This window comes from Heliangelus exortis, chromosome 18 (assembly GCF_036169615.1).
Source record: "Heliangelus exortis chromosome 18, bHelExo1.hap1, whole genome shotgun sequence".
NCBI classification, from domain to species: Eukaryota; Metazoa; Chordata; class Aves; order Apodiformes; family Trochilidae; genus Heliangelus; species Heliangelus exortis.
This window is the reverse complement of record NC_092439.1, coordinates 7415015-7441498: the sequence shown is the minus strand read 5'-3', so window position 1 is coordinate 7441498 and position 26484 is coordinate 7415015. Positions and strand designations below refer to the sequence as shown.

The window sequence follows — 26484 nt, the reverse complement described above, 5'->3', positions numbered from 1 at the left end:
TTTTTGCTCTCCTGTTTCCATCATCCTTGTGTCATGACTATTTTTCTTCAAGGCAGATCACAATCTACGTAAGGAGGATCTTCCAGACACGACTTGGTGTTGTGCCAGTCAAGATAACCTTATACTGTGGGTAGCTGGGGGCAAAGGATAAGCCTTACCCCTTCGTGTATTTCAGACAAATCCAGTTAATGTCTGTGGGAACATACAGGTAACTTGTGCTTGCCACAATGTCCTTGGTAAGTGAAGGACAGAGACCTTTTCCTGTAGGCAGACAGTGTACTTATCTCTCTAAAGACCCAACATCTCCTTTGCCATAATTGGTATCCTAGAAATAAGATGGCAGTGATTAATAGAAACTGCCTTTCCAGTGGGTAAGGTGCATATTGTCCTCAGTTAGCTGAATATATTTGCAGCAAATATTTATTCTTACTGAGTCATTTAAAACTTTACTGATAAAGTATTACTGTAGTGAGATCCTTACTTTATGAAAGTCTCCATTCAGTAAAGATAAACATCATAGGCAAACTTAGTTTTAGCCATATTCTTGAATCCTATAGATTATACTGTCTGAATCCACTACACAGATTTTCAGTTCCCAACAACCAAAGTGCTTTGCTGACTCTGCGCCTATCAGTGAATCTAATGAATTATCTTTAGCTATTGAGATAGAGTTACTGTCTTAATTTGTTCCAAACTAAATTGATGAACTGGGGAGATACTCTGAACTGAGCTAATAAAAATTAGTAAAGACATAATTAGAAAAGCTGTAGTACTGTCCTGTTTATGTGTGTGTGGCTGCATCAGAAATTGATCTCACAAACAAAAATAAGGAATTCTGAAAGTAAAACTTTTCTAGAATGTTAATGTAAGTAACTTTAACTTGTTCATCAGTTGTTAAGAGGAAAGAGTGTGTACACAGAGTTGTTTCTGAAGGCTTGCTAGATAGCATTTCTGGTCAGAGAAAGTCAATTAAAGCTTCTCCTTGCAAGTTGAACCATTCCAATTTTGTTTTCTTGAATTGTTACTGCTTTGTGCAACTCTCCTATGATTTGTTTCTGTCTAGAAAATACAAACTTCACTATACATTTAACAATACAAAAAAGTCTGCCCCGACTCCTCTTCCTGGCATTGCAGGCTGCCTTTTATTATTTGATTGCTACTGCGATGCAGGAGGTGCCTGTGCTTGTGTGTGGGGGACAGGCAACACTTGAGACCTAGAGAAGATAACTGCATCTTCCTGACCTAATATTTAAAAATTTAAATGTCATATCCAGTAAGACATGAAGCTCACAAGTGGGGTGCCGTGGACAGATTTACTCCCCCTTTTCTTCCAGAATATCCTACTTGAAGTGTATCCTACCTTGTCACTGTTTACAGGTACTGTGCTTCAATACCTAACACTATGTTTGAAAGAGAAACCTCTTGATTTACAATGCTAAAGAGAGAACCCTAGCACAGTCCTGACTCAAACCCTTTTCTCTGTAGAGGGGTCTCTAGTGCTTCAGAAATGTTTGCAAGCTTGGAAACAGCAGTGAAACGTAAATTGTTCTATATAGGAAGAGATGTTTGGAAGGCAACTGCTAATTCAAAAGGAAACATAAGGCAGAGCTTCAGCTGGGAAACATAAGGGTTTTGATGTTCAGTGAAGATGGTAAAAATGGAAGGACAAGTAGGTCAGGCAGACAAGAGATGCCTCACAGAGGGAAGATTCAAAAAAAGATCTAACTGGAAAAATGGGCAGTAGTTTTCCAAAGTGAGGATCAAAGCTTTTAATGAATGTCCATCAGTATCTGTCATGCCAAACTCAATATATTTTGAAAAGGATAATTTGGAATAGATCTCTTTTTTTTTTTTTTTTTAATGAAATAATAAGACTGAAATAAACCAAACCCCAAAGTTAATGGCATTGTAGTGCACAGTATCTTACAGTACAAGCTGATCTGGGTGGGCCAACCTTGCTGATTTAAGAGGAAACTCTTTATGAACAGCACACAGATGGAAAGAGATGAGAAAATAAACCCTCAAGGGTGTCAAGGCTAAATTCCGGCTTGTAAGAGGAGGCTAAATGACATGTTAAGTGTTCATGATATCTAGAAGAATGTGAGGTGGAATAAAATGAAGCAGCAAATCCATTCTAACACATAAGATTATTTCTACCGTGAATTTTTGCCAGCTACCTCTTGCTTCCATTCTGCCATAAGTTGAAAGTAATGTTTAAGTATCTTAGTATTGCACTAATAATTAAAATCTCAAATGCACCCAAGAAAAATTGCAAGGAAAGAAGTTAGTTTTAAAAATAATTCAACTAATCAAAATATTTCAGTCCAAAATGTCTTGCCTGTTAGTATTTATTTTCATAGTGCGTTAAAGTGACAATGTCACTTTAAACTTAATCTGTACAGAATTTATTTGATTAATTAAGGATAAAGTGTAGCAGAGCATTCTCTTTTTAAAAAACTAATACACACCTGCTGATGAATTAAGGCTTTCATCCCTACTAACAGTTCCTCATCTTTCATTAGCACTGAATGTCATTCTCAGTGCTGGCATTTTGTGTTGTGCAAAGCAGCCACCTCTTGTACCATGCACTCTGAGCACATCATTCTGAAAATGAGAGAAACTAAGTATTTAGGTAGTGCTGAAAAAAGATGGAGAGAGTCACAGTGTCAGGAGAAAAAAAAAAAGCACCTATAGTGTTTTGTAGATGTATTCTTTATAATTACATGGAGTGTTCTGTACTGACTTCCTTGCTACTCAAGCTTAGCAAAATGTGTGATAAAGAAAGGGTGTCTGTATAAATCTGAATCTATTTTCAGTCTAAATAAGTTTGCTCTTCGGTTTTGTTCTTGAAGAAATTGACATGATAAAAAGAGCTATCTCAATAACATAGTGGGCTTGAAAAATAGAAAGCTAATGTCAAAAATCTATGCTTCAGTAACACATCTTTCTTGCCATGTGAGCTTTTCTCCAAGATGTGTTTAATTTTAATTTTTTTAAATTTTAACAATTTTTTTTAAAAATCATGTACCTCTTGTTGAATTTTGCCATCTGCTGCCTAATTCCATCCCAAGTCAAATTTCAGTAGAGAAGATATGGTGGCCTGCTGTACACGTGTTGTGTAGGCACCCCGGGAAGACCAGGAGGGGATCATTCTTCTCAGGGCTCTAGTGCAAGGAATGCAGAAGCTGAAGAAGCTCAAGTTCATTGTTAACAGGCAGCAAAGCAGCACTTTGCTCCTAGATTTTGACCACTCAAATGTAATGGGCTCCTTTCAGAGACAACTAGAAGAACTGTTAGTGAAGACTGAATTGCCATTAAATCAAACTCTGTCTAACAATTTAAAAATTCTAGTGATATGTGGATATCAAATCCAAGTTCAATGAAATTGTTGATGTGCCCTTTATCTTTTTCTATCTTTGATCCTTTCTGGCTCCTCATCATACTAAAAAGTAATAAAAGAATTTGTAATAAAAGAATTATTACCTCTGTTAAAGAGGTAAACCTAAGGCAGGCTTCAAAAGCATTATTTGCTATTGTGCAGCTCCCTTAAGTTTGGTGCCCATTTAGCAAGTGGGGGAAGATGCACACTTTTATGAACTGATTTCTCCTAGGTTTTTTCTATGAGGTACACAGAAATTTTCTTAATCTTGATTTAAAGTATCAATATAAGAGAAACAGTGAAAAGAGATTAATATGGCTCACAAAACACGTCTTTCCATCGGACTGAAAGCACAACTAAATTTTGCAACATGATTTTACTGGTAACACTTCTCTATAAAATTACCCACTTTGAACAATAGTAAAGCAATTTCTATAGAAATTTCATTTACTTCTTAGTAATTTGTTTAAAAGGATCATCTAGAAAAGAAAATCACAGAAAATTTCTAAGTGAAGCAGCCAAGGTAAAGAGACAACTGTACTGAAAGCCATATTCAGCTAATGGACTGAGAGAAAAGGTGTCTACAGCAAGAGCTGGGGAAAATGTGATAGTGTAGAGTGTGATAACAGTTCTTTTTCTGTAATACTTGTTCCCTACCAAATCTGCTCGTGCCTCCCCATTATATTTAGATGTGTACTGTAGACCATTTAAGGACCACTTTAATGAACATACTGTCTCTTTTGAAGAGTACACAGAGGGAAGTGTAAGATGTGAGATAGAGAAAGCACTAAATACAGAAGTACTTTAGTGTTTTAAATCCGTAAAAGTGAGTCAACAGAACTTCCTTCTCTTAGAATACCTCTCTCCTAACTTGTTTTATTTTACATGTGCTACATATGAAAAACGATTGAGAGGAAAAGAATTTTTTCTATTGCTTGTTTTGCTCTCTTCCTGATGGCATCATCTGCATTTGTGTGGGGTGAGTCTGAGGGTGCTGCCCCGACTTCTACCCGGTTATGTTTATGTTCAGAATAACTGGTGCTATTTTGTACATACTACCTTATGGGTAGGAAAAAAAGCTGTATTTTTAGAAAGTCTGTGAGTGGCTCAGTAAACTACCTTGCAGTCTCTCAGATACCTTCTCGAATTCTTGCTTTAGTTGCCTGTAATTTAAATAGTCCAATAATTTTGAAATGAAAGCAAAGTTGTGAGTTGAGTTGGCCTACATGGTGAGTTAATTTTAGAAGTCTGTAACTTTCAGGGTGATCATTGATTTTAGATACTAGACTTCAGTTTTTTGGAAGGAAGTGTGATTTTGAAAGAATTTAGTGCAGTTATCTTTTAGTGTTCTGACTCATAACTTTTGGAGCTAGACTGTCTGAAAAGGAAGGCAGTATGGTTTTTGTGTGTGGTGCCTTAGCACTGAAAAGTTTCATGAAATAAATGATTTCTGAGAAGAACAAGAGAGTGGCTGGATGGGAGTGAAGAAAGTGAGCATCTACTGCTGTATCTACTGTTTTTATTTTGATTTTTTAAAATATAAGTATATACAGGCACAAAAATGTTGTGGTTATAGATAACATGGAAAGCTTTTTACACGTTGTTTTATAATAGAAGCTTTGTGTTGAATGGAGTGCTCCTCATGGCTTTCTCAAGAATTCTGACACTGTATACTGGGTAAAGTGAAGATTTGGAAAAGGAGCTGGCAAATGAGAGAGATTGCTGAGCTACTGAAGCGAATGTGTTAGGGGTTCTCACTCCAGAAATGAATATTCTGGTTTCATTCTACTAGCACTGCTGCAGGCAGCCAAAAGGGGAAGATGTGCATGTAGAACTCAGGTAATTTTGGATGAGAAAATTCTATTTGCTTTCTCCAGGACCAGAACTGATAGCTCACTCATAGCTACCGAATTCTGGGAGAGGCGGAGATTTAAACCTTTGCTGAGCAGGTCATTGTCATGTATTTATTTTGCAGAGAGGAATAAAAGGCTGGTAATTCGCTTGCTCTATTATTCCAGGAATTTTCTGATGTACATCTCAGCTGATTTGCTTACACTATTGCATATGTTTATTGCATGTACTGTTTAAAAGATACTACTTCCGAAGTCTAGTAAGAGGATATACATGAAATCTGAGCTTCAGTGAGAATTCTTTCCCTGACTTTACACTAAAGATCTCATGCTGAGTACTACTCATTTCTACCTCCATAAAATTTTGTCCCAGCAGAGTGAAGTTTGTTAGATTAGCATTTACTGTATGATTCTGTGCTCAGTGGAGCACAGACATTCAAAGGTTTTCATTATTTTAAAGTGATTCCTTTCTTCCTGATGATCACAAATAACTTTGTAGGGGGCTTGAAACCTAAGTCTGCTCTTTTCTTCTTATATTTTTTGTATATACTTTTGTTTCCCCTTACTGCATACATATTTATTCTATTGTTGGGGTTGTCCAGAAAAATTATCCTACTGTAGATGAGATGGTTGATTAAACCACATCTGACTTAAAAAAATATTTATAAAAACCCAGCATGCTTTAAAAAGAAAACACATAAAGAGCTCTATGAGTTCTGAAAGCAAATATACAAAATGCAGTGTGGGAATTGTTCTTTTGCTCTCTGGTGCTAACTTGCATAGTGCTTGCGTAGTAGTTTCTATATTAATAGAATGTGCTAGATATTTCATGATATTGCTAATCTCCTACTTACTGCTCATTTTAGAATTCTGATGCAGGAAATGGAAGAGGAAATGTTAGGTAGGAGGAGTGGTGTATTTCAGCTCCTTGTGCTGTGGCTGTTAGTAATAGGTTGCCTGACAGGCAAGGTTATGTTTTCTGATGCTGTGATAAACTGCTGTTTTTAAGATGCCAGATTTGGACCAAGAATCTGAGTGGGGAATTTTATCCCAATAGTTCATATCAACTGTGAAAGCCTCCAACTGTCAGTAGCTTTCTGCTTCCCTGCCCAACACAAGCAAGATGCCATCACTAGTTGGAAATCTTTCACATGGTCTATGTAGCTTTAATTCTGAGTTTGTCTGATGAAAGGAGCAGCAAGTGATGGAGCACTCACTAAGATAAGCTCCAGCTTGTGGCTACTGTTTTCTTGAGTAAATAGAGCAAGGTGTTTAATCAAGCAACAAAGTGCCAGAGTCACGTAGCTATACAAATCTCAAATGTCACGATCCCACAGATGTTGCTAATGCAATTCCTCATTCCAGCCTGTCACTTCACCAAAGCACATGGTGTGAAATACTCTAAATCTCTCTTAAGGAGCCATAGGAAGGCTCAGACACTGCAAATGACTATATGCTTCATTTACCCATGTGAATACTTCCAGTGACTTCAGTGGGACTGGCCACAAGATGTTATTATATCTCTAATTCTAGAATTCAAGTGTGCATTGCAAATTATCTTTTAGCGTTTGTGAAGATGAGTGCAGAATTCATAAATTTGACATTTAATCCCACCCAGGCAAGCACGAAGTGATGTTGCATTGGCCTGTTGCACTGTTTTTAGGGAACACTGTGCTTCATACGCATACACATACACATACACATACACATACACATATATTTTTCTTCATATTTAGAGATAAGCATATGCATGAGGAGAATTTAAATAAAATAGTGAGTTAAAATGAAGAATTCTGCTGTAAAAAATGTAGTAAACTTGGGACTAATAACTCTTGATAAAAAAGCTTTTAGTCAGGCTATAGGTCTCCTAGTCTCACCATTGTTTCTTTAGCTTTGCTCTCAGAAATATAGCTCAATTGCCATGGAAGAATGATGCCTTTCTGTCCCTCTTCTCTCAGATAGCTTGGCTGCCAAATAATCTATTTTTTGCAAAGTGAAAGAATGGAAAAGCATAGCTATGTAGTATGCATATGCAGTAATCAGAGCCAGGTTCTCTACAAGCCTCAGAAGTGCCCTCATGCTCTGAAGGGCTGGGGATTGAGAAAGAAAAACTGCCATCTCTGAGCCCTCCCTGGAAAAATAAGGGACTCTACAATATCTGGTATTACACTTGAACATATAACCAAATCTTGGACAAAATGTATTCTTTTAAAGTTTCTACTCTCATTTATGTCAGTTCAGTTGTTTCATCTTTTATTTCTTTCACAACAGGTTCATATTGGATTTATATTTCTACATGATTGATTGCTAAAAGTCTCCTAGCCTTTCAGGAGAAAAGCTATAGAAGCTTTATAGTTAGGACATATTGTTCCTGCAAGATGTCATTCTCCTCCAGTCAGCTCAAGCCTTAGTTGTAACTTCTAATGTTTTCTCCCAACAAAGACAATGGGAGGTCTGAAGAGTCGTGTGATTATTTAGCAAATGGGGTAGCCTTTTCTTGATTTTGGCAAGCTCTGTAATTTAGTCTGTAAGCACAAAACCCCCCATGCTTTCCAAGAACTACAGTTCCTGGAATGCTGGATGGTTACAGTGTGAGACAGGTTATGTCCTTTAACAAGCATTTGAAAGGGGACAGACAGATCTTCTGGTGAGAAGAGCCTGTGTAGAGTGGCACTTTCTTTTCTACCTCTTTACCTGAGATATGGGTGTATTAGAAAAGATGAAGTCAGGACTGTACCCCAGCGAGCACACACTTTAAGTAGTGTTAGAATGCCAGCCTGTCAGGTAAGGGGTGCAGGAGATGCTTCCCAAGTAGCCAGGCTGCCCCTGCACAAATACCCAGTATGTCCTGGTAGGAGTTAGAAGCGTACTTACGGTTAATCCCTGAGTATATAATACACAACAACAAAAAAGGCCACTCAATGCTTAAATTTACATGAGAAGTGGGTAAACAGACTATACACAGAGGAAAGCAGTAAAACCCTGAAATACTTGATGGAGAAAGGTGCCTGATGGCTGTGATATCTTGTGGGTATTAAAGACTAAAAATGGGTTGCGGCTTTTCATATAAGAACAGGATGTTCAGAGGGAAGAATGCTTTCAAGTTTGGCTCCAAATATTGGAAATCAATTTAAAGATTAGTATTTTTCTGAAATTTCGATAAATCTGTAAGGCATTGAAATGCTTCCTGTGACCTCTGTTAGCAAAAAAGACATAGTAAGAATTCCCAAAACTGTTTAATAATTAAATGTGTGTTTGTAGTGATTTTTTTTCCTCTGCCTGGCTAAATACATGTTTAAAATGGAAGTTATATAACCCTGTAGAAAAAAGGCTATGGCAGAGTCTAATCTTGAATTATGTGCAGGATAGTTACAGCCAGGATCACCCTAATACAGCTATTTTAGTCTTAATGATGTGTGAGTGCTCCAGACTGAAAAAGCCCACTTGTCAACCCTGATGGTAACACTCCAGGTTCTGTAAACTTCAAGTAGCACATGCACTTACACACAATTACCTGAATTATCATTTTCTTAAACTAGTCCCAAAACCCTAGTAAATGTTAGCTGAGGCTTCAATGATATTACAAGATTCAACATGTTTCTGACCATGTTGATGGAGTCACAAGGCTGTTGGGCCATCATTTGCATTGAGCAGTCACCATTATTTCAGAGCCACGCTTGAAGTGCTTGAACCTCTGACTTGGGACCAGCCTTGTTGCATCTCAGACCATCAGTCTTCAAAGCACTTGACTTTTTTTTAATCTAGAACCTTCCCAAGTTTTATTGAACATATTTTCACAGTTACCTAATTGCTCCAGACAGAATTAGGCATCTGCAGCCTTTTAAGTTTTTGGAAAACAAATGTCAATATTTTATCTCTACCCTATATAATAGTATGTGACTGTAGCTGCCCTTTGCTTAGTCACACTGAGTGCTGTCTTATAATCATTTAGACATATGTCATTTTTGACAAATCTTCTCCTACAAAGTACTTAGCAAAATCATTAGGTTTAAAAAGAAAATACATAGACAAAGGGAAAAGCCCACTTTTGGAAATGAACCCATTTAAATACGTGGTTATTAAAAAATGTAAAAAACAGGAAAAACACTGGCTGCAGCTGTTCTCCACGACTGCTGCATCTGTTGTGCTGATGCTGACGGCTAAGTAATTTCTTTTTCATCCTTACTGTGGTGATCCTTAGAAATCTGAAGGATTAAAGATCTCTGACTTTTCAGAATCTTCCACCTATAAAATGATTCATCACACTGTAGTTGTTTTTTCCCCGTACATTTAATTAAGTAATAATAGACTGAAAACATGAAACAAAGAGTGGCATTTGTGACTTAGAAGATGAACATCTGCTGATCTTGAAGGCAACATCCTGCCTCTTGAAGGCAATTATGGTTTCTGTTTTTTTTTTAGTACTTCTTGGTTTGATTGTGGCTGTTTTGGGTTTTTTAAAGGAATCAAAAATTGCAGTGAGGTGAATCCTGCCTCTTGTGTTTACTGCCTTATTTTGTATAGCCATGAAATAATTGTTGTTGCTTCTTCAGCATTTGCCATCCTTTAATATGGGCAGGACACATGGGTTTGCAAATCTTTTCTAGAGACTCGCATTTGCAAATCAATTAAACATGTACACATCCACATCAGCAACAGATTGACTCCCTGATGCCAAGGCCTACTTGTTTTAAACACATGGAACATGTTAATAGCAGATATGTTTTCTGTATTACAAAAAAACCCCAAAACAACTATTGTTTCCCATTTACAGCTGCAGTCCTAAAAAGTAGATACGGGACTTAACAGTGATGCTTTGGATTTGAATTTATACATAAAGCCAGAGATTTGGGTTATTTCTACTCCTTCTCAAACAGTTGATTCAAAATCTTTCGTTACCATTGTAAACATTTTAGATGCCTTTCTGAGATCTTGCTCAATGCCATCACTTTTATAAACCCAGCAACTTGCCAAAACAGGGTTTTTAGAAATATTGACTAAAATATCTTGACAAGCTAAATGTTTTTTAAAGTTGGAGTAGGTGGACTTAGTTGACTTTCTGCCAGCTGCAGTATCTGTACACTCTCAAAGGAGAGAAGTGTCACTGCATAGAATGGATTAAGGCTGGTACCAGGAATCTGCAGATTATGGACCTGGTCTCATTTCTGCTATTAAGTAGTGTCATGTCTTACATCCTTTTTGTCTAAGTAAGTTTCTCTGTCCATGGGCTAGGGAAAGTATTTACCTATTTCTTTCAAAGAGGAAGAATATTTTCCTCAAATTCTGAGGGTGTAGGCCCTAAGGATTATGACATCCATCTATGCCTTTATATTTGGCACACATTAAATTCTCACAGACTCTCAGCAGGAGTGGTCCTGGGTAATGCAATGTTCGGGGAAGATTTTTGCAGTTTGAGGACAGAATAGGCTTGAACTGCAGAAAATCTGTTTGGTTTGGTCAGATTTAAAAATTTTAGATTTTTATTAAGTTTTCCATATACAGCTGATTAAAACAATTTTGTTTCTTTTTGTCTTTCTTCCACACATACCACTGTTAGCATCAGTATCTCTGAAGGAGGGAACTTGAAAAGTCCTTCTGGTGATGTTATGATTTCACCTACATCTCAGTTATAAAACATAAATGCCTAAAAATACAGAATCTTAAATCTATCTTTCTTGAGCAAACTTGAGAACAACAGCAGTGAACAATTAGCACTTCTAGAATGCAGAATTTAAAATACTTATAACCATACTGCTTTTAACTCTGTGAAAACAGAAGCACATATACCAATGTGCAACTTTGATTAATTATTTTTTTAAATGGGATTTTGTTTACTGCTTCTGTGCAAAAAGAGTTCAACATTATCTGACACACTGTCCTGTTCTTGATGACTACATAAATCCTAAAAGGATATATAAGGATTCTTAAAAAGGGATGTAATTGATTTCTTGGCTTCACAGCTTCTAGCATATGTAAAAGTAAACAACTTGATATATAGCCTGTGCTTCTTTATAGCATTGAACACTCCATAACTATATTTTGGATTTTCATTGAACCATGCACATTCTTTAAAGCCTGTGATATGTTACTGCTCAAATTCTGTATGTATTACCCAGGGTTTTCTTTCTGTAATATCTTCTCTCATTCTAATGGAAATATTTTTCTTCTATATTTTTACTCTCATTTTTTAATCAGAGTTTTTTTTAACTTTGGAGGCTGGATGCTACACTCTTCTCTTTCTTTAGCTAGAAACAAAAGCGAACTTCAAAATAGTCATAATAAAAAAAGAGTAATCTTTTCAATCCTTTGTAGTACTCTGCTTGCTGATAAAGAATAAAGCATGATTTGAATCTGACCAACTGCTTTCACCTTTATCAGAGTTTCAAGTTGCTTCACACCTGCACAGGAGGCAGATACAGCAAAGAGCCTCAAAGGAACTTTAAAATGATGATAAATGGTAACAGTCAATATGGTATCTGTAATTTATAGAATATTAGGTGCATAATCACTGCATATCTTTTTGTAAATATCCTTTGAGAACAGAACATTCTAGAAAGAATCATAAAAACAGGTTAGTCTGGGATATTCAACCTCAGGGTAAGATGAGGGAAAGGTGACAATGAGGTATTGTGAATTATATTTTTTTGAATTATATTTTTGTGAATTATATTATATATATATAATATATATATTATATTTTATATAAAATATATATTATATTTTTTATATTTTTGTGAATTATATTATTTGGAAAAATAACATTTTTCATTGTACCATGCCTAGATCTGAAGTATAACTACATCTGACAACTAAAAAGATAGCTTCAGTATCAAAAGCTATACATATACACTAAGATCAAAGCCACAAATTTTCCTCCTAAAGTGAGTAGTCATTATGAAAAATGCCAGCCCAGTTAGGAGTGGAAATCTCTTCTGTTCTTTCCCACTCCCATTATTCCCCTCTTTTAGGTGGAGGCCACATTTAAATACCCTCCTCTTGCCAAAGATCACCTGTTTAGCAAGTGAAAACACCAAACCATTTTGAGAATACAAAGGGCCAGTATGAAGGAGAGCAAGATTCCCAGATCACAGAAATCCTTTTCTGTGCTCCATAGCTCCCAGGTGATCATTAAGAAGTAATTTTTGAGAAAAGATTTTTCTCTCTGGATGCAGAGCAAGTTATGGAGCGGATTCTTAGCATCTTCTTCAAGAGAAGGTTCTCCTTTCTCTGAAGTGGACTATCTGACAGCTTGAAGTCCTTCACAGTTGTTTATATTACTTTGCAATGAAACCATGTATTTTTGCCTGATCACATTAGAGTTTGAAGATGGCAATCAAGGAAATGTTAGCAACTTGTTGCTCTTTAAAACATTCCATCAGTCTAAGTACCACCAGTCTATTACAAAACCAAACAAAAAACCCCACCCCATATCCTGAATATGTTTTAGAGGATACTAAACAAAACAAATCAACTTACTGAAACCCATCCTAAACATAAAGACTTTTTTTTCTCGATGAGCCAGAAACCAGAGTAATCTGCCTGGTAGATATGCAGAAAGCTTATCTAGTTAATTTCATGTTCATCTACAGTTGACCCACTTAAATATTTCTTCCATTAAAAGGCCCACTACTTTCTTTTTCTGGTTGGAAAAAGAGTCAGTGTTAGAGGAGAAAGATTTTATGCTCAGAGGACCTGAGATTAGAAAAACAATAATTTTGATATTGGAGATTTGTGTTTGAAGGCAGATTGCTTTTGAGTATAGAAAATTTTTATGCTGACACACATCTGTACTATGAAATAACTTCAAATTCTGGGATGGCAGCAGATGTTATATTCCAAAGAATCAAAACTATTGGTTTTGGATTAAAAAAATTTTCCAGTGTTATTAGAAAAGAGAAGGAAGCACAAACAATTCAATTTAATGGCATTGTTTGCAGTAAAGCTGACATTTCAGGCATGATCTTCAGTGCTTACTTGAAGCAGGACATTTTGCTGGGCAGAAAAGGATTTGATACATTCTTTTATATTACTGTGTCAAATTGGATTAGAACGTAATAAAATGGAGTATGTAAAATAAAGGCCCTTGGGAATGCTGGTTATGCAGTGTAGTAAGATGCACAAGGAATTAAAATGAATGTGCTCTTCAGAAGTCTGACAAACTTCTCATGTAGCTGTGTGTAGGACCAACCTTTTTTCTAGTATGTTACCTTGATTTAACTCTCCTGTGCTGTACTTGTTGATCTACATCAAGTGCATTTCCTTCATAAACTTTGCCCAGCACTGGTCTGTTCTCTAATTGTTTTATTTTTATTTGAAAGAGCAAAACATTAGGAGATACAATTATTGAAAACCTGCCACAGTTGACACAGTTTCAGTCTGCAATCATAAAATGCCAAATGGTGCTCAAACCTTTGCTAAAATTTATGTCAGAGTTTCACCAACACTGCCTGCTGGCCTGGTAAATCTTATTGTGAAACTTTCTGGACAGCTTCACCGAGTTGCCTGTAGGATTCAGCTTCTGCTGTCATCCCATGAGAAATCTATCCAGACAAGAAAATAAGCTCAAACTTGGTTAGAGCTTAGAGGCCTTATCATAACTTCATGGAGTTATCTCCAACCTTTGCATTTTTGGAAACATTAATCAGTGAGCTGAGTGCTCCACACTTTCAGTTATCCAATACTCTTATCTCAGAACTCACATTAGCCATAATTGGATTGTGTTTCCTATGTGCTATGAGTCACTTGCATTGAAAAGGTCCCTGTTAGCTGAAAATCCAGTGATGAGCCTATATGGCAATTCATGTGTTCTGTTTAGATAAACAGGGTTACTCTTCACACAGGAATTAATATTAGTAGGAATTAATAAAAGACTCATGTTTCAGTCCTGAATTTAATTTCAGAGATTAAAGAAAATCTGAAGATGAACTATATGCCACCTCACTTTTGGAATTTGGAAGGGAAAGTGATTAAAAAGAAAACAGCAGAGCCAGTCTTTTGCCTAAGTTAAAGCATGGAAAAATGACTGGTATGTATGGAAGTAACTCCAGTGTGTGTGTACATTTCACTTTCAGTTGACTGTAAAACTGGAAAGTTCAGCTTGGGACACCTAATGCTGTATGAAGGCAGGGGTTTTCACTTGGAATGATTGTCATCTACTCTGTCAGATTCTAGCTTTCCCCCTGTAGCAGAAGAGCAGTAACTTTTCACAGAAAAGGCAGGTTCATTCTTCCCTGGGTGTCCATCCCCACCTGTTCCTCCAGCAGGGAGCACTGCAGCTAATCCTGTTGCTGCAGTTCCACCCTAGTGTGGAAAAGGTTTGTGCAATGGGTGCACTGCACGTTTCATAGATACGTAGCCCTGACTAAGGACACTGAGAAATCACCTTAAAACATGGACAATATCAGTTTTCAAAAAGAAATTCCAAACAAAAGTTAGTCTAATCCATTTGGTCTGTCATACAGCATGCTACCACAGATATATAAGGTCAGGGTCTGGCTTCAGGAAAGTATTTGTCTCAGATTGCCCTTACCTTTTCTATGGCTTCTTACACTCAGCTAAGTGTATGCTCAAATGTTCTCCTGAAGAGAGCAAACTTATTTTGATATTACTGTTGATAATGTTTGGTTTCTTTGGCTCACTTCATTTGAGTGTGACATGGTTTGGCACAGCAAATGAAATACTTACTGACTCCTGGTACTAGAAGCTTCATCCATGTGGATTTCTGTAATCTATCATTCTCATGGAAGGTCTGTTCTCCATGAGATGCATGAGATTAATTTCTAATAGCATTGCAAGGAAGTTGGCTCATGCTTTGAAAGGAAAGTTCCAAAAACAGCTTTTGTGGTTTTGTACCTAATAACTAACTGGATTCCTGTGTGGAATTTGATAACAGAAATATAGACTTTTAAGTTTCCTATTTCCCAATGTAACAAAGCGATGCCAAACAAAGAGTTAAACCAAATCAGTGTGTTTCATCACTATCATGGAATGGACTTGTTCAAACTCAGTTTGCCTGGATTACAGATATAGTGTTATCTCACTTTATGAGAATATAGTCTTTTGAAGGATTGAAGATCACTACACAAGAAATCTCAAATCTACAGTTTTGGCTGATTGGTATATGCTGGATTTTATGTGGCAAGTCATGCAAAACACAGAAAGACAGGCAAAATTAGAAAGATAAGAGAAAAAAATTCTCCAGTTTTTCTACTCCATCAGCAGGGCAATTATGGAACCTACTATCTCCAACATAAGGCATTCTCTAGAATTTGCAAAGGATGAGAAATGAGGACTGAAAGTGTAGTGTTGATTTCCTTGGATTAAAGTCAAAGCTTGAGAAAGAGAGAATATTTTCCCTCATAAATTTAACAGACAATTTCAGTTGTAATCTGATTAAGGAAATAAAATCAGAAACAAGAAAAATCTCAGAAATAAAAATCGTAATACTTACATTGGTGACATATTCAATGTCCTTCCAAATATTACATTCCCTGGGAAAATCTGCCAAATCTAAAAAATTATCCACTACCACTTGGCCAATCAAGTCATGCCTGGAGAATCTGTCAAAGTCATACACAGAGAAATGGAGTTTCCTTGCATTCAGGTCATTGTATGGCACAGAAAATAAAAAAACTTCATCAAATACTGGATTTAGGGTCTTTCTGTGCACTTTAGTCTGGTGTTTTGTTTTCCTATCAGGAAGCAGATATATCTTCACATATGGATCTGAAGTTCCAGAGAAGTCCTTTGCTGGCAGGTTGATGGCCTTGTGTATCTTCACTATCAGCTGCTCTAAATCACAATCGTATTTGAGGATAAAGTTCAGTCTTCCACAGGCTTTGCTGTTGCTCCTCCGGCCATCCTCTGTGTCCACTGATCTTTGTTTATACAGCTCTGGCTTAATGCGGCCAATCCCCGTCAGCTGCTCCTGTTTCTGAACCTGCTGGATGTTGAAGTCGGGATTGGAGAGGTTGAGCTGTCTTCTGATTGAATTATGCCTTAAGTGGAAATGAAATAATTTAAATAGAATATGTTGAGGATGATAGGAATCGGTGCACACACACTAAAGACCCTGTTCTTATTTGCCACATTTTTATAATGTACACCAGGGTCAGATGTTTACTCTCATAAAGTGATAAACCACGATACCCAATGTGAGAGCTCTCCTTCAGCATTAGACTGCTCATGCCACATCATTTTTGGTGTCTCAAGATAGAGGTATGCACCCTCCAAACCTGTCTAAAGAAAGTAACAAACGTGAATTCACGGCTCTCCAAATCCAAAGGATCTGCCTTACTGGGAAGGATAATGTTATGATAAACTGTAGCTGTTCTTATCAGTTACCATTTTCAACTGATTCTTTTGGATTAATGCCTATGAAAAGAACTGTCTTATGTAAACAGCAGCAAGATCTGGCCTAATACACCAGCTGAGCTTGCTGATTTCTGGTGCTGAAATAAATCTGGCCAAAGAAGGATGCTTCCTGACATCTCTGCATTTACTTGTTGATCTCTATGACTACTTCATTTACAAGTGAACTGTTCTGTCTGAAATGGTTTGTTAGCCACCTCAACAACTATTTTGTGTTTTGTTTCATTTTTTTTCTCATACCTGATGTAATAAGCTCTGTGGTACTTTGGCTAGAAAGCTCCTTTAGTTTCATTATTCTTAGGAGAGAAAGTTGCTTTTAGCTTTGGTCCAGTGAAATTTATTATCTGGAGTCACTCAGTTAAATTGATTGAAAGTTCCACTTCATGAGATGATAACAGAAATCAAATTTACAAACCCTGTCAGGGTAGTGGGATGTGAAAGTTGGATTAAGTAAAATCCTAATCTGTACCAGTTGGATTCCACTTTTTTGTCCTATTTATATGCAGCAACAATTCAGTGTATTGGAATAGGATGAGCTGTGGTTGAACACAGAGCACATGGAAAATGCTAGCACAGGATTAGTTCAATGCTATTTATGTTGAATATAATCAGTGATATTTCCTCTGCTATCACTGTTCATTCACTGCTTGTAAATATGTTTATGTATTCTTAAAACAGGAACAGCCTCTTATACAGTATCCTATTTTTTTTCTCTTGTTGCATAATAAATACACAATTTTATAGCTATACATTAGTAATTTCCATGATAAAATAGTATCATGTCACCAACAAACCCCCAAACATTATTGTTCAGTCCTTCAGCTCCTCATTGCAGTGGGATGATCAGAACATCCTGGGGAGGCATAAAAAGGAGGGCACTGGAGAGACAGCCCGGCAAGAATTGCAGCAGGGGCAAGTGTCTGGTCTCTGTGGCCACACCAGAAAGCCCCTCCTGACTACCCAGCTGTGCCAGAAAACAGCAGAGGCAAAGGGGAACAAATGCAGTACAAGGAGGATGGAATCCTCCTGCTCAGTGAAATGAGTCTTTTGGAGAATTGTGCAGAAATATGAGACAAGTTCTCTTCAGATTGGACTGCTGCTGCTTCTTGTGAGATGAATGTGCTGTGGTGATACTGTGCCTTTGTCATTTGGTGACCAGAATTTTGCTGCACTATTGTAGCAGAGGAAACTTGTGTCTGACTCAGGACTTTCACAGAATCAAAGACAAACGAGAGCTCTTTGTGTTAGATGTCAGATATGAATCTTGTTAATTATCTCATGACATACTTATTTCCCAGCAGTTTGAAAGCAGAGCAGCACCAGCCCTGTACCATACTTCTGGACTGTTAGTCCTAGTAGGAATTCAACCTTGCATGAAGTAGGGTGCAAGGCTGGGTATCCATAATTATGGCTTTCGCCTCCCCATAGATTCCTACAGCAAGATGAGGCTCTGCCTTTCTTATGTTAATCTAAGAAGGAGGAGCTTGGGCCTTCTGCTGCAGAGCATTGTGCTTTCTTGGGCACTTCTCAGTTTCTGCCTGAGACACATTTTTGACAATTGGCAATTACTGAACTGGTGGCTGGCTGCTGTCATTTTACCCATGTTCAGGTGTGCCTGCAGGCAGGAGTTTTGGCTAAACTCCCAGATGAACAGAAAGGAGGCTAGCAAAGAGCAACTGGACACCTTCTCCATCTGAAGTGCATCTGCTTTGGCTCAGAGAATTACTGTCTCTTCTTATGGTGTTTCTTTTTCTCACTGTGTGAAATAATCCTTTTATCACCTGCCCCTGCACACACTGTTATCCTCCCTCATTCCTATTCCCTCTTGGACTGGCTCTTCAGTTCCCCTGGAGACCTCACTGACTTGTTCAGTCACTTCCCAACCCCCCACCTCCTCCCCAGTCATTATTATAGCTAAAATCTATGATTTTTAATCCTATTTCTAACTCTTGCAAGTGTTTCATTAGCCTGCCCTACTTTTCTTCTTTGGCTGTTTTAAAAATCTTTGAGGAGAAATTACCGAGTGTTCAGCATGAGAGCTAAGTGTAAATGAATATGCTTTTATAAGCTAAATCTAGGCTGTTCTGGTGCTTTCTTTAAGGGACACACAGTGCTCTGTGTTGTCCAGGTTCTGAGGGAGAGGCAAAAATGAGACAATAGTTGCTAGAAGACTGAAATAGCATTGTGATTCTGTTATTTTAACCTAAGAGGTTTGTTCACCTCAAGGAGTAACTTTTGTGTAATTAAAAAAAAAAAAAAAATGTGTCAAGTACATTATACATTTTTAATAGATCAGTGTACCAGATGATCAAGCTGTGCTCTTTTGGCTGTATCTCTATTCATTAATATCAGAAAGAAACTGGAGTTACTGACCGAGAAGAAGAGGTTGGCTCAGTGGTCTGACGTTGCATTCGCACATTGCGTACACAGTTCTCCTTCGTTCCTGCCTGAGCATCTAAAGGAATATCAGGGGAGGTGTGGCTGATCTTCATGGAGGATTCTGGATAGGCTGTAGGCTGCCCCAGATAATCCTCACTGTAGTCATGATCATTGGTCTCTGTGTCTGTGTAGTTCAGTGGTTCTTGTTTGTTGTCTTTGTTCCCAAATGGCAGACCACGCTCTCGCCAAGGGATCCAACAAAGCTTCCAGGACACAAACAGCGAGACACCAAACAGAGCAAGACCACAGGCTGTGACAAGTAAGGACAGCAAGCTTATTGAGATATCTGCAAACAAGAAAAACACATGCATGTCACATCTTTGATATCTTAGCTGGGGTAAGGTTTTTTACACAGGTGTGTAGTAAGAGGACAAGGGGAAATGGTTTAAAAGTTAGAGAGGGGAGATTTAGGTTAGACATTAGGAAAAAATTCTTTAATTTGAGGGTGGTGAGACACTGGAACAGGTTGTCCAAGGAAGTCATGGATGCCCCCTCCCTTGAAGTGTTCAAAACCAGGCTGGATAGGCCTTTGAGCAACTTGGTCTAGTGCAAGGTGTACTGGCCCATGCAGGGTGGGTGGAACTAGATGATCTTTAAGGTCCTTTCCAACCCAAACAATTCTATGATTCTGTGATTTGAGCTCTTTGGAGCTCTGCATCTCCAAGGCATATATGAGAAGTAAACATCTCTGGATTGCATATCTACAAATATTGAATTCTGGTCCCTGAACAGTCATACACCAGAAATATCTAATGTTCTACTCTTGTTTTTCCCCTAGTGAAGATAAAATTAACCTCGTTTGGAATTCAATATACAGCTCATCTTGATAGAACTCTTTTTATGTTTTCCCTCCAAAAGCTGGGTGGAATGAAGGGTCATTCTAAATATGAAAAAGGCTGTTCACTTAGCTTTCTTCTGATGCAAAAGTAGTGCCTACAGTACATTTTGTTTTTTCCTTATTTTCCTTTTATGTGGTGCAACTTCCTCCAACTCCTCTAGCAGATCTTCCTATCTTCTCTTCCAGAATTGTATTATAATTACAAAACTGTGAACATATGCACACATGCACATATGTGGCATGCTTTTTTTAAGTTTTCAACTAAAGCATCGTATTTCATTGCCTTAATTCCCTCCCTTCTAATATTAGACTCATTTTAATCTTTGCAAATGTTTTTTGACTATCAGTACATATCTAACTCTTCATCATTTAGTTTAGGTACCAATAACTCTGCAAAACTGATTTGTTTCTGTTTGCTAAGTCCAAAGACTCTTTTTTTTCTCTTTCCAAACTTCTGGTATAAAATTCATCTGGAGAAGAGTTTTCAGATGTTTTTCCCCACCTTCCCAGAATGATCTTACTCCATAACCGTATCAACACAAGTTAGTTTCAACTGGCAGAGGCTTTTTCACTGTTTTGCTTTAAGTTGCATGTTGGAAAAATGACTCAGTGGAACAGCTGCTTTTATGGTTACAGTGTTTTTTAAATTAGTTTCTCTATGGATTACACGATATATCATGCCTTAACCAAAATTAGTAAGAATTCTATTTTACTACTTCAAATTATAAACACAACCTGATCAAAGCAATTTTTCACACTGTGTGTGGGTTCAGAATGTCAGATTGCATCTCTCTAGCTAACAGCCAGCCTAAATTTTCAAAGGGTGGCAGGAGGTTGAAATGTACAGCTCCTACTAGGACAATTACTTAAGAATGACAAGTCAGACAAAACAGCTTCAGTCAATTTGGAAAAAAAACCCCACCAAACAATATTTTTCAAAAAAGTGGGAAAGTCAATATCTTCTACTCCTGCTGAGTCTCATTCTCATTAGCCAGACAGATTAAATTTTTGCGGAGGGAGAAGTGACACCCCAATCAGACTCACTCAGGAGCTGTCCAGTTTGCTTTGCATGTTGAAAACCAATTTTGAACAATTTTAGCCAGCATGGCCCTGTCTGTCCTTCTCTCAGTCTTATGAAGACAAAGCTCATTAACAGTGGGGACAGCACAGCAGCTGTTTAGAATTCTAGAGAAGAATTTCACAGCTGAAATTAATTAAAGAAATTCCTTCCATGCATAAAAGGCAATTTGAGTGAAAGTAGAATGGTGGTTCTTGATATATTTGGAATACTTAGTGGCAAACAAGTCTGGCAATGGAGGCAGAGCACAACATCTCTGATCAAAATGCAGAGGAACTGGGATGCAATAGTGAAAAACCTTCAGAAGAAAATAATTTGTCTTGGATTTCCTGGACAAGAAGGAAGAAACATGTCAAAGTCTGCAAAAAAGGTGACTTTTTCTAAAAACTTATTCAAGTAAATGATCCAGCACTGAAAGAAATGAGAAATTAGGAGCTGTCAGAACCAGACAGAAGATGATAAGGTGAGAACTGGAGAATTCTTGATGCTAAGGACATGTAAAGGTGAGGAAAAATATGAAAGGTAGAATAACAGTCCCTACCTTCAGGATAACTTTAGAAGAGGACACAGTCTCCTAGAGAACTGACATCGTGAGAAGAAAACATGAGGCAAAATGAACTACCTTTCATTTGGAGAGTTTGAAGGTCTTTAATAATATATCCCTGCATTTTATAACGTAACACTGAGAGCAATCCTTATCTCACAGCTTACTTTCAGAGAGTGTAACAAACACTTCTGGTAACTTGCTAAGTTGCAGAATAAGGAATTATTTCTCATCCCCTTCGTTTTACTTCTTTTTGTCTCCTTAGGGACCATTTTGGTGTGAACTCTTTGTTTCTGTGGGTGAAAAAGGGACAATCATGCATCTGTCTTACTTGTATGAAAGATTTTAGTGCTAAAGGGCAGTGTTCTAAAATGTTCTCTTTCACTGGACAGTAATTTTCAGATACTGCATCGCTGGCTGGCAATTTTCAGCATATGGGCAGACCCAGTGTGAAGAGCTGGGGTGAGTGCAGTCCCATGTGAAGAGAATTTTGATTGCATCCTGGAGCTGTTTTTACATTACCCATTTTTACCATTACATACCGTCTTCTCTGTATAATTTTTACTCCCTCTTTGCAGATGTCTCACATTTTCTGAGCCTGTTTATCTGTATTCCCATGTGGTAGCAATTTTCATCTGATGCCACTGATGTCCTCTGCTTTGTAATGAGATGTCTGCACTTTTTTATTCTTAAAAAAATCAGAGATGTGTAGCAAAGAAAGGGTTCATCAAAAATCCAGATTTTTGGATGAAATCATTCTAGGTTTTTTCATCAATAATAGTCTAAGATATGAATAAACATTGTAGATTTTCTAGTACAAAAAGAGAACAAAATCTGCCTCTGTTTATATCATACAAGTTATTAATATAGATTTACTTAACATAAGCTTTTATATTGGCTTTGAATGACTTTTTATATTTGACTTTGAATGCAACCTAGATTGTTCCGAAAGAGCCAATCTTTTTTTCTTCTTGTGTTTAAGTTACATCTTGAATTGCTAAATATTACACAAAACCAAATAGCTAAATTAGCCAACAACGGGAGAGATCAATAGCTAAGGCAGATCAGTGTATGTCTCAGACATGCAACTGGAGCTACAGAATCAAAAGGCACAAAATGAGCTATTTGGATTCATCAGACTCCAAACGATGCAAATAAAACCAAACATATGAAGAACAAAAACCCACCTGGAATTTATGATAAACTAGGCACAGCCAAGATGGGACATTTGATCAAAGGAACTGCTGATCAATAATGTAATTATCTAGGTAATCAGGTTAGTTGTTGCCTGAATGTGATCAGTGTTATAGCAAACAAATTCTTTTCCCAGCAAACTGGCTGTAATCTGGTTTAACATGAAGCTGAAAGCCAGAAATCCGATATGGGAGAGTTCTTTTAGCAAGTTCTTACTGAAATAACAACAAGCCTTCTTCTCTATGCTTATTTACTCTTTCTACTATTGTTCACATATTCCAGCATTATTGTAATACACAGATAAATGTGAAGTTTGGCTAGTAAGCAATGAAATACTTCTTAGCAATTTAAAATCTTGCAATATAGATAGTTTTACTCCAATAAAAGAAATCTTTTTTCATTTGAAAACCAATGACTTTCAAAAGGCATTCAGTTCAATGTGCAATCAAATACAAAATGGTAAATTAACTTGTTTTGAATAACTGTGTTATTAAACTTTAGGATATATTGGGACAGATCAGTCAATCTTTCCAAATGTGATTCAGTCCAAATTCGCTGGTAAATTCCAGAGAAAACAAATTTCCTCCTTTGCTTCTTGTTTCTTGGGGGAGATTTTAAGAAATGTGATGTGATCAGACATCTGACTTCTTGAAAATAGTGGAGACATCAGTGCCTATTGCCTAAATCCTCACTATGCTTTTGAAAAACTGAACTGTCTTCCTTCCATACAGATATGTCTGTGCAGGTTAGCCATATTTCAGTAATGGTACTGTAAGGGTGTAAAGCAACATTTCAAACCTGGAAGTCTAAGACCCTAACTTTCCAGAGAAGTGTTGTTTGGTTGAAGTATCTGAAGTAATTACCGAAGCAATTTTAACCTAATATTGCAGTGCAGTTTCATTTGTGTTTCAAGTTTTTCTTAATTAACATAGCTGGCATTTGTTCAAGATGAAAGGTGTCTCTGTGCAGACTCCTGAGACAAAGGAGTAATTCCCAGAGAACATATTCTTCTCTGAAATATTCCTGAACAGAGTTAATTATCCTTAATTAAGGACAATTTAAAAACTTTCTGGGATAATCTTTAAAGTAAGGCAGCTGAAAACCAAGGAATTGATTTTGTTAATATTATTACACATAAATACCCCAGCTCTTACATGTCTGACCTTGAAATTCATGAATGTGGACCAACAAAGCCAAAGTGAGATCTGTTTCAGTGTTTCATAGAGTAATAACATTTTCTGTGTGCTAAAAATGTATTGGTAACTGGGCTTTACTGTTATTTGAGACAGTTGTTAGCTTTTAGTGACTAGGTATCTTTTCACATTGGATGTTCTACATCCTACAGGTAGGCCATAGGGTATGTAAGGCTTGTGATGGGTAAGACATTGTTCTCATCTTCTGAGTGAGCTGCATATATTTTTATTCCTATATATTGTTAAAAATTTCAGCTTATCAGTGTATGCTTTCTCTTCATCTGCTTTGCTTAAGTTACAGATTTTTGGAATTTTTTTCAAGTATTGCTTAAAATTCACTGAAACCCATAAATGAACTAGATCAAAGAGATATAATCCCTGGACTTCACCATGGTAATTATCAATTTATTTAAATGTACATAATTCCACAATTTCAATACAGAATCGGAATTACTAAATGGCTATACAAAATAGTCATTAAAAAAAGTGCATGAGCAATAGAGTTTTGTTTGCATAAAACATTTTTCCAGCAGCAAGTGCTATAACATAACTCAGAATTGACCCAAGATTGCCACATAGTCTATTGGCAAGATCACAGAATTAGAGCTTTATGCTCTAAAAGCAAAAAAAAAAAAAAAAAAAGGCAAATTATTAATGGACATTCATAAACAGGAAAAAAAGGATTTAAAATATCAAAATATTCTTTTTTTATTTTCAAGCAGCAGATGTTTCAGTTTTTCTTATTAAGTTGAAAATTATTTAAGCAGAATGTTTAATTTGTAATTTAGGTAAGGTGAGATTTAGGTAAGGTGAGACTATTGAGATAATGTATTAATTGCAATCAAAATGGTATTTAAGCACAACACTCAAAAGTATCCTTGCTGAAGAAAACTGATCAATCTCTATGATAAAACTTAACATCTGTAATCCAGTAAGCTAAACTTGTTCTAAAAGTATTTCCTTGTTTGCACATCTATTTTATCTTAAAATATTCAGTCTGCATTACAGCAAATTTCCTTGACAACTTAGCTGACATAATACTCTGGTAGAGTTTGTAAGTGACAAAAAATGTCTTTGCTTATCAGAGAGCTGTCTGAATGAGCAGTAATTCTTAAAGACACAGTTGATAGGAGTCATATGTTCAAGGGCTCACATTTTTCTTTCTGACATCTTGTGGTAGTACCTACAGACAAAGAATTATTCTGGTCTCGCGAAAACTAAAGCTTCTCTTTCACAAGAGACATGAGTACTAAGCAAGCATAAGAGAAAACATTTCTCATGACTGCATATACATAGCTGTAAGAAGTTTTATGCATTTCTTGTGCCTCAGTTCTCTTTTGTTATTTCCGTATTCTCTTTGATAATGTAATTTGCACAACTGGTAAAATATGCAACATTGCTGTATACAGCAATGCTTGTAATAACCAGCAAAATATTGTATAGTAAAATTTGGAAAAATCAATAAATAAAAACAAAATAATGGACAACCAGTTTAAAGACACTGTGCTAGATTGTAAAGTATGGAAATGCAACATGCCACGGAGATGGCTTGAAATGCTCTATGGCATCCTGCTAGGCAGAATGACTTGGGGTACTATTTGCAGGACAGGAACATAGCAGGAGAAAAGAACATTATAAACATCTGAGAAATGTTTATAGCTTGTTAGCTAAAATGGGAAGCTGGTGACATGTTGAGAGAGCAATTTTAGGGCTGTTAATATATACAGCAAATCATATGACCATCAGGCCTGTTAGGTCCCTCATAGGGCAAAAATTGAGTAGCTGAGCTCTGTGAAAGTTACAGTTCCCACAACACCCAGTCGAGAGCTGTGATGCATACACCCACCCACTTGCTCTACATATCTACATTTAACGTATCTTGGGATATGTTAAAAGGAATCAGATTATATATTTTCCTGGAATAAATAATGGGACACACTTAGGATTTTCCTTTTCTTGTAGGATCATTCACAAAGTAAACTGAGCTGTTAATTAATACGTTGCAAATGTTTATCCTGGTTATTTTTAGGGGATGGAAAATAGTAGTTCGTAGGGCTGTTGAAGTAGCTGACTTTTCATCTAGCCATAAAAAGTCATTAGCCACTTTTGACAACTACTGTGTATGTTCCCTGCTTGACAAAACGAAGGTTTTTTACTAGATAAATTAATGGTGAAGGATGAATTCAGAACAACTATGCTTTGTGGTAGAAATTTTTGGACAAACTGTGTCTGCTAAGAAGTTTGAAACTTTCAAGATTTGTGAATGTTCTGATGAATAAGCCATCAGAGCACACATTAATCTTGAATGCTCTTACCCAATGAATAATAATGAAGGGAAAATGCCATTTATTTCTGCAACATATAAGTCCTCAGGTTATAGCAGAAGCATGAACAGCCTACTAGAACTATGCCAATAAGCTTTAAAATCCATTACAGTCCTCGAAAGCCCAGGAAGTTGCAATAAGTAGCAAAGAAGCATATGAGAGCACTAAATGACAGTTACATTTCATTTGTATAAAACTACAATAGTACTGTAACAAAGTGCTCAAAACAACACTAAGAGATATGTTTTTTAAAAAATAATGAAGTACCAACACTT

The 26484-nt window shown here is 36.8% G+C and overlaps 1 protein-coding gene across 3 annotated transcripts in view; it reads right to left on the bottom strand.

The window, feature by feature from the left end:
• The window catches only part of LOC139804471 (synaptotagmin-9), a 61210-nt gene that overhangs the window by 14343 nt on the left and 20383 nt on the right, over positions 1–26484 (bottom strand). For all 3 annotated transcript variants that reach the window (XM_071761733.1, XM_071761731.1, XM_071761732.1), the window contains exons 2-3: positions 18973–19324; positions 15680–16226 (exon numbers count right to left, since the gene is read on the bottom strand). In XM_071761733.1, coding sequence (XP_071617834.1) covers positions 15680–16226; positions 18973–19324 — 899 coding nt within the window. The remainder of the gene's footprint in view (positions 1–15679; positions 16227–18972; positions 19325–26484) is intronic.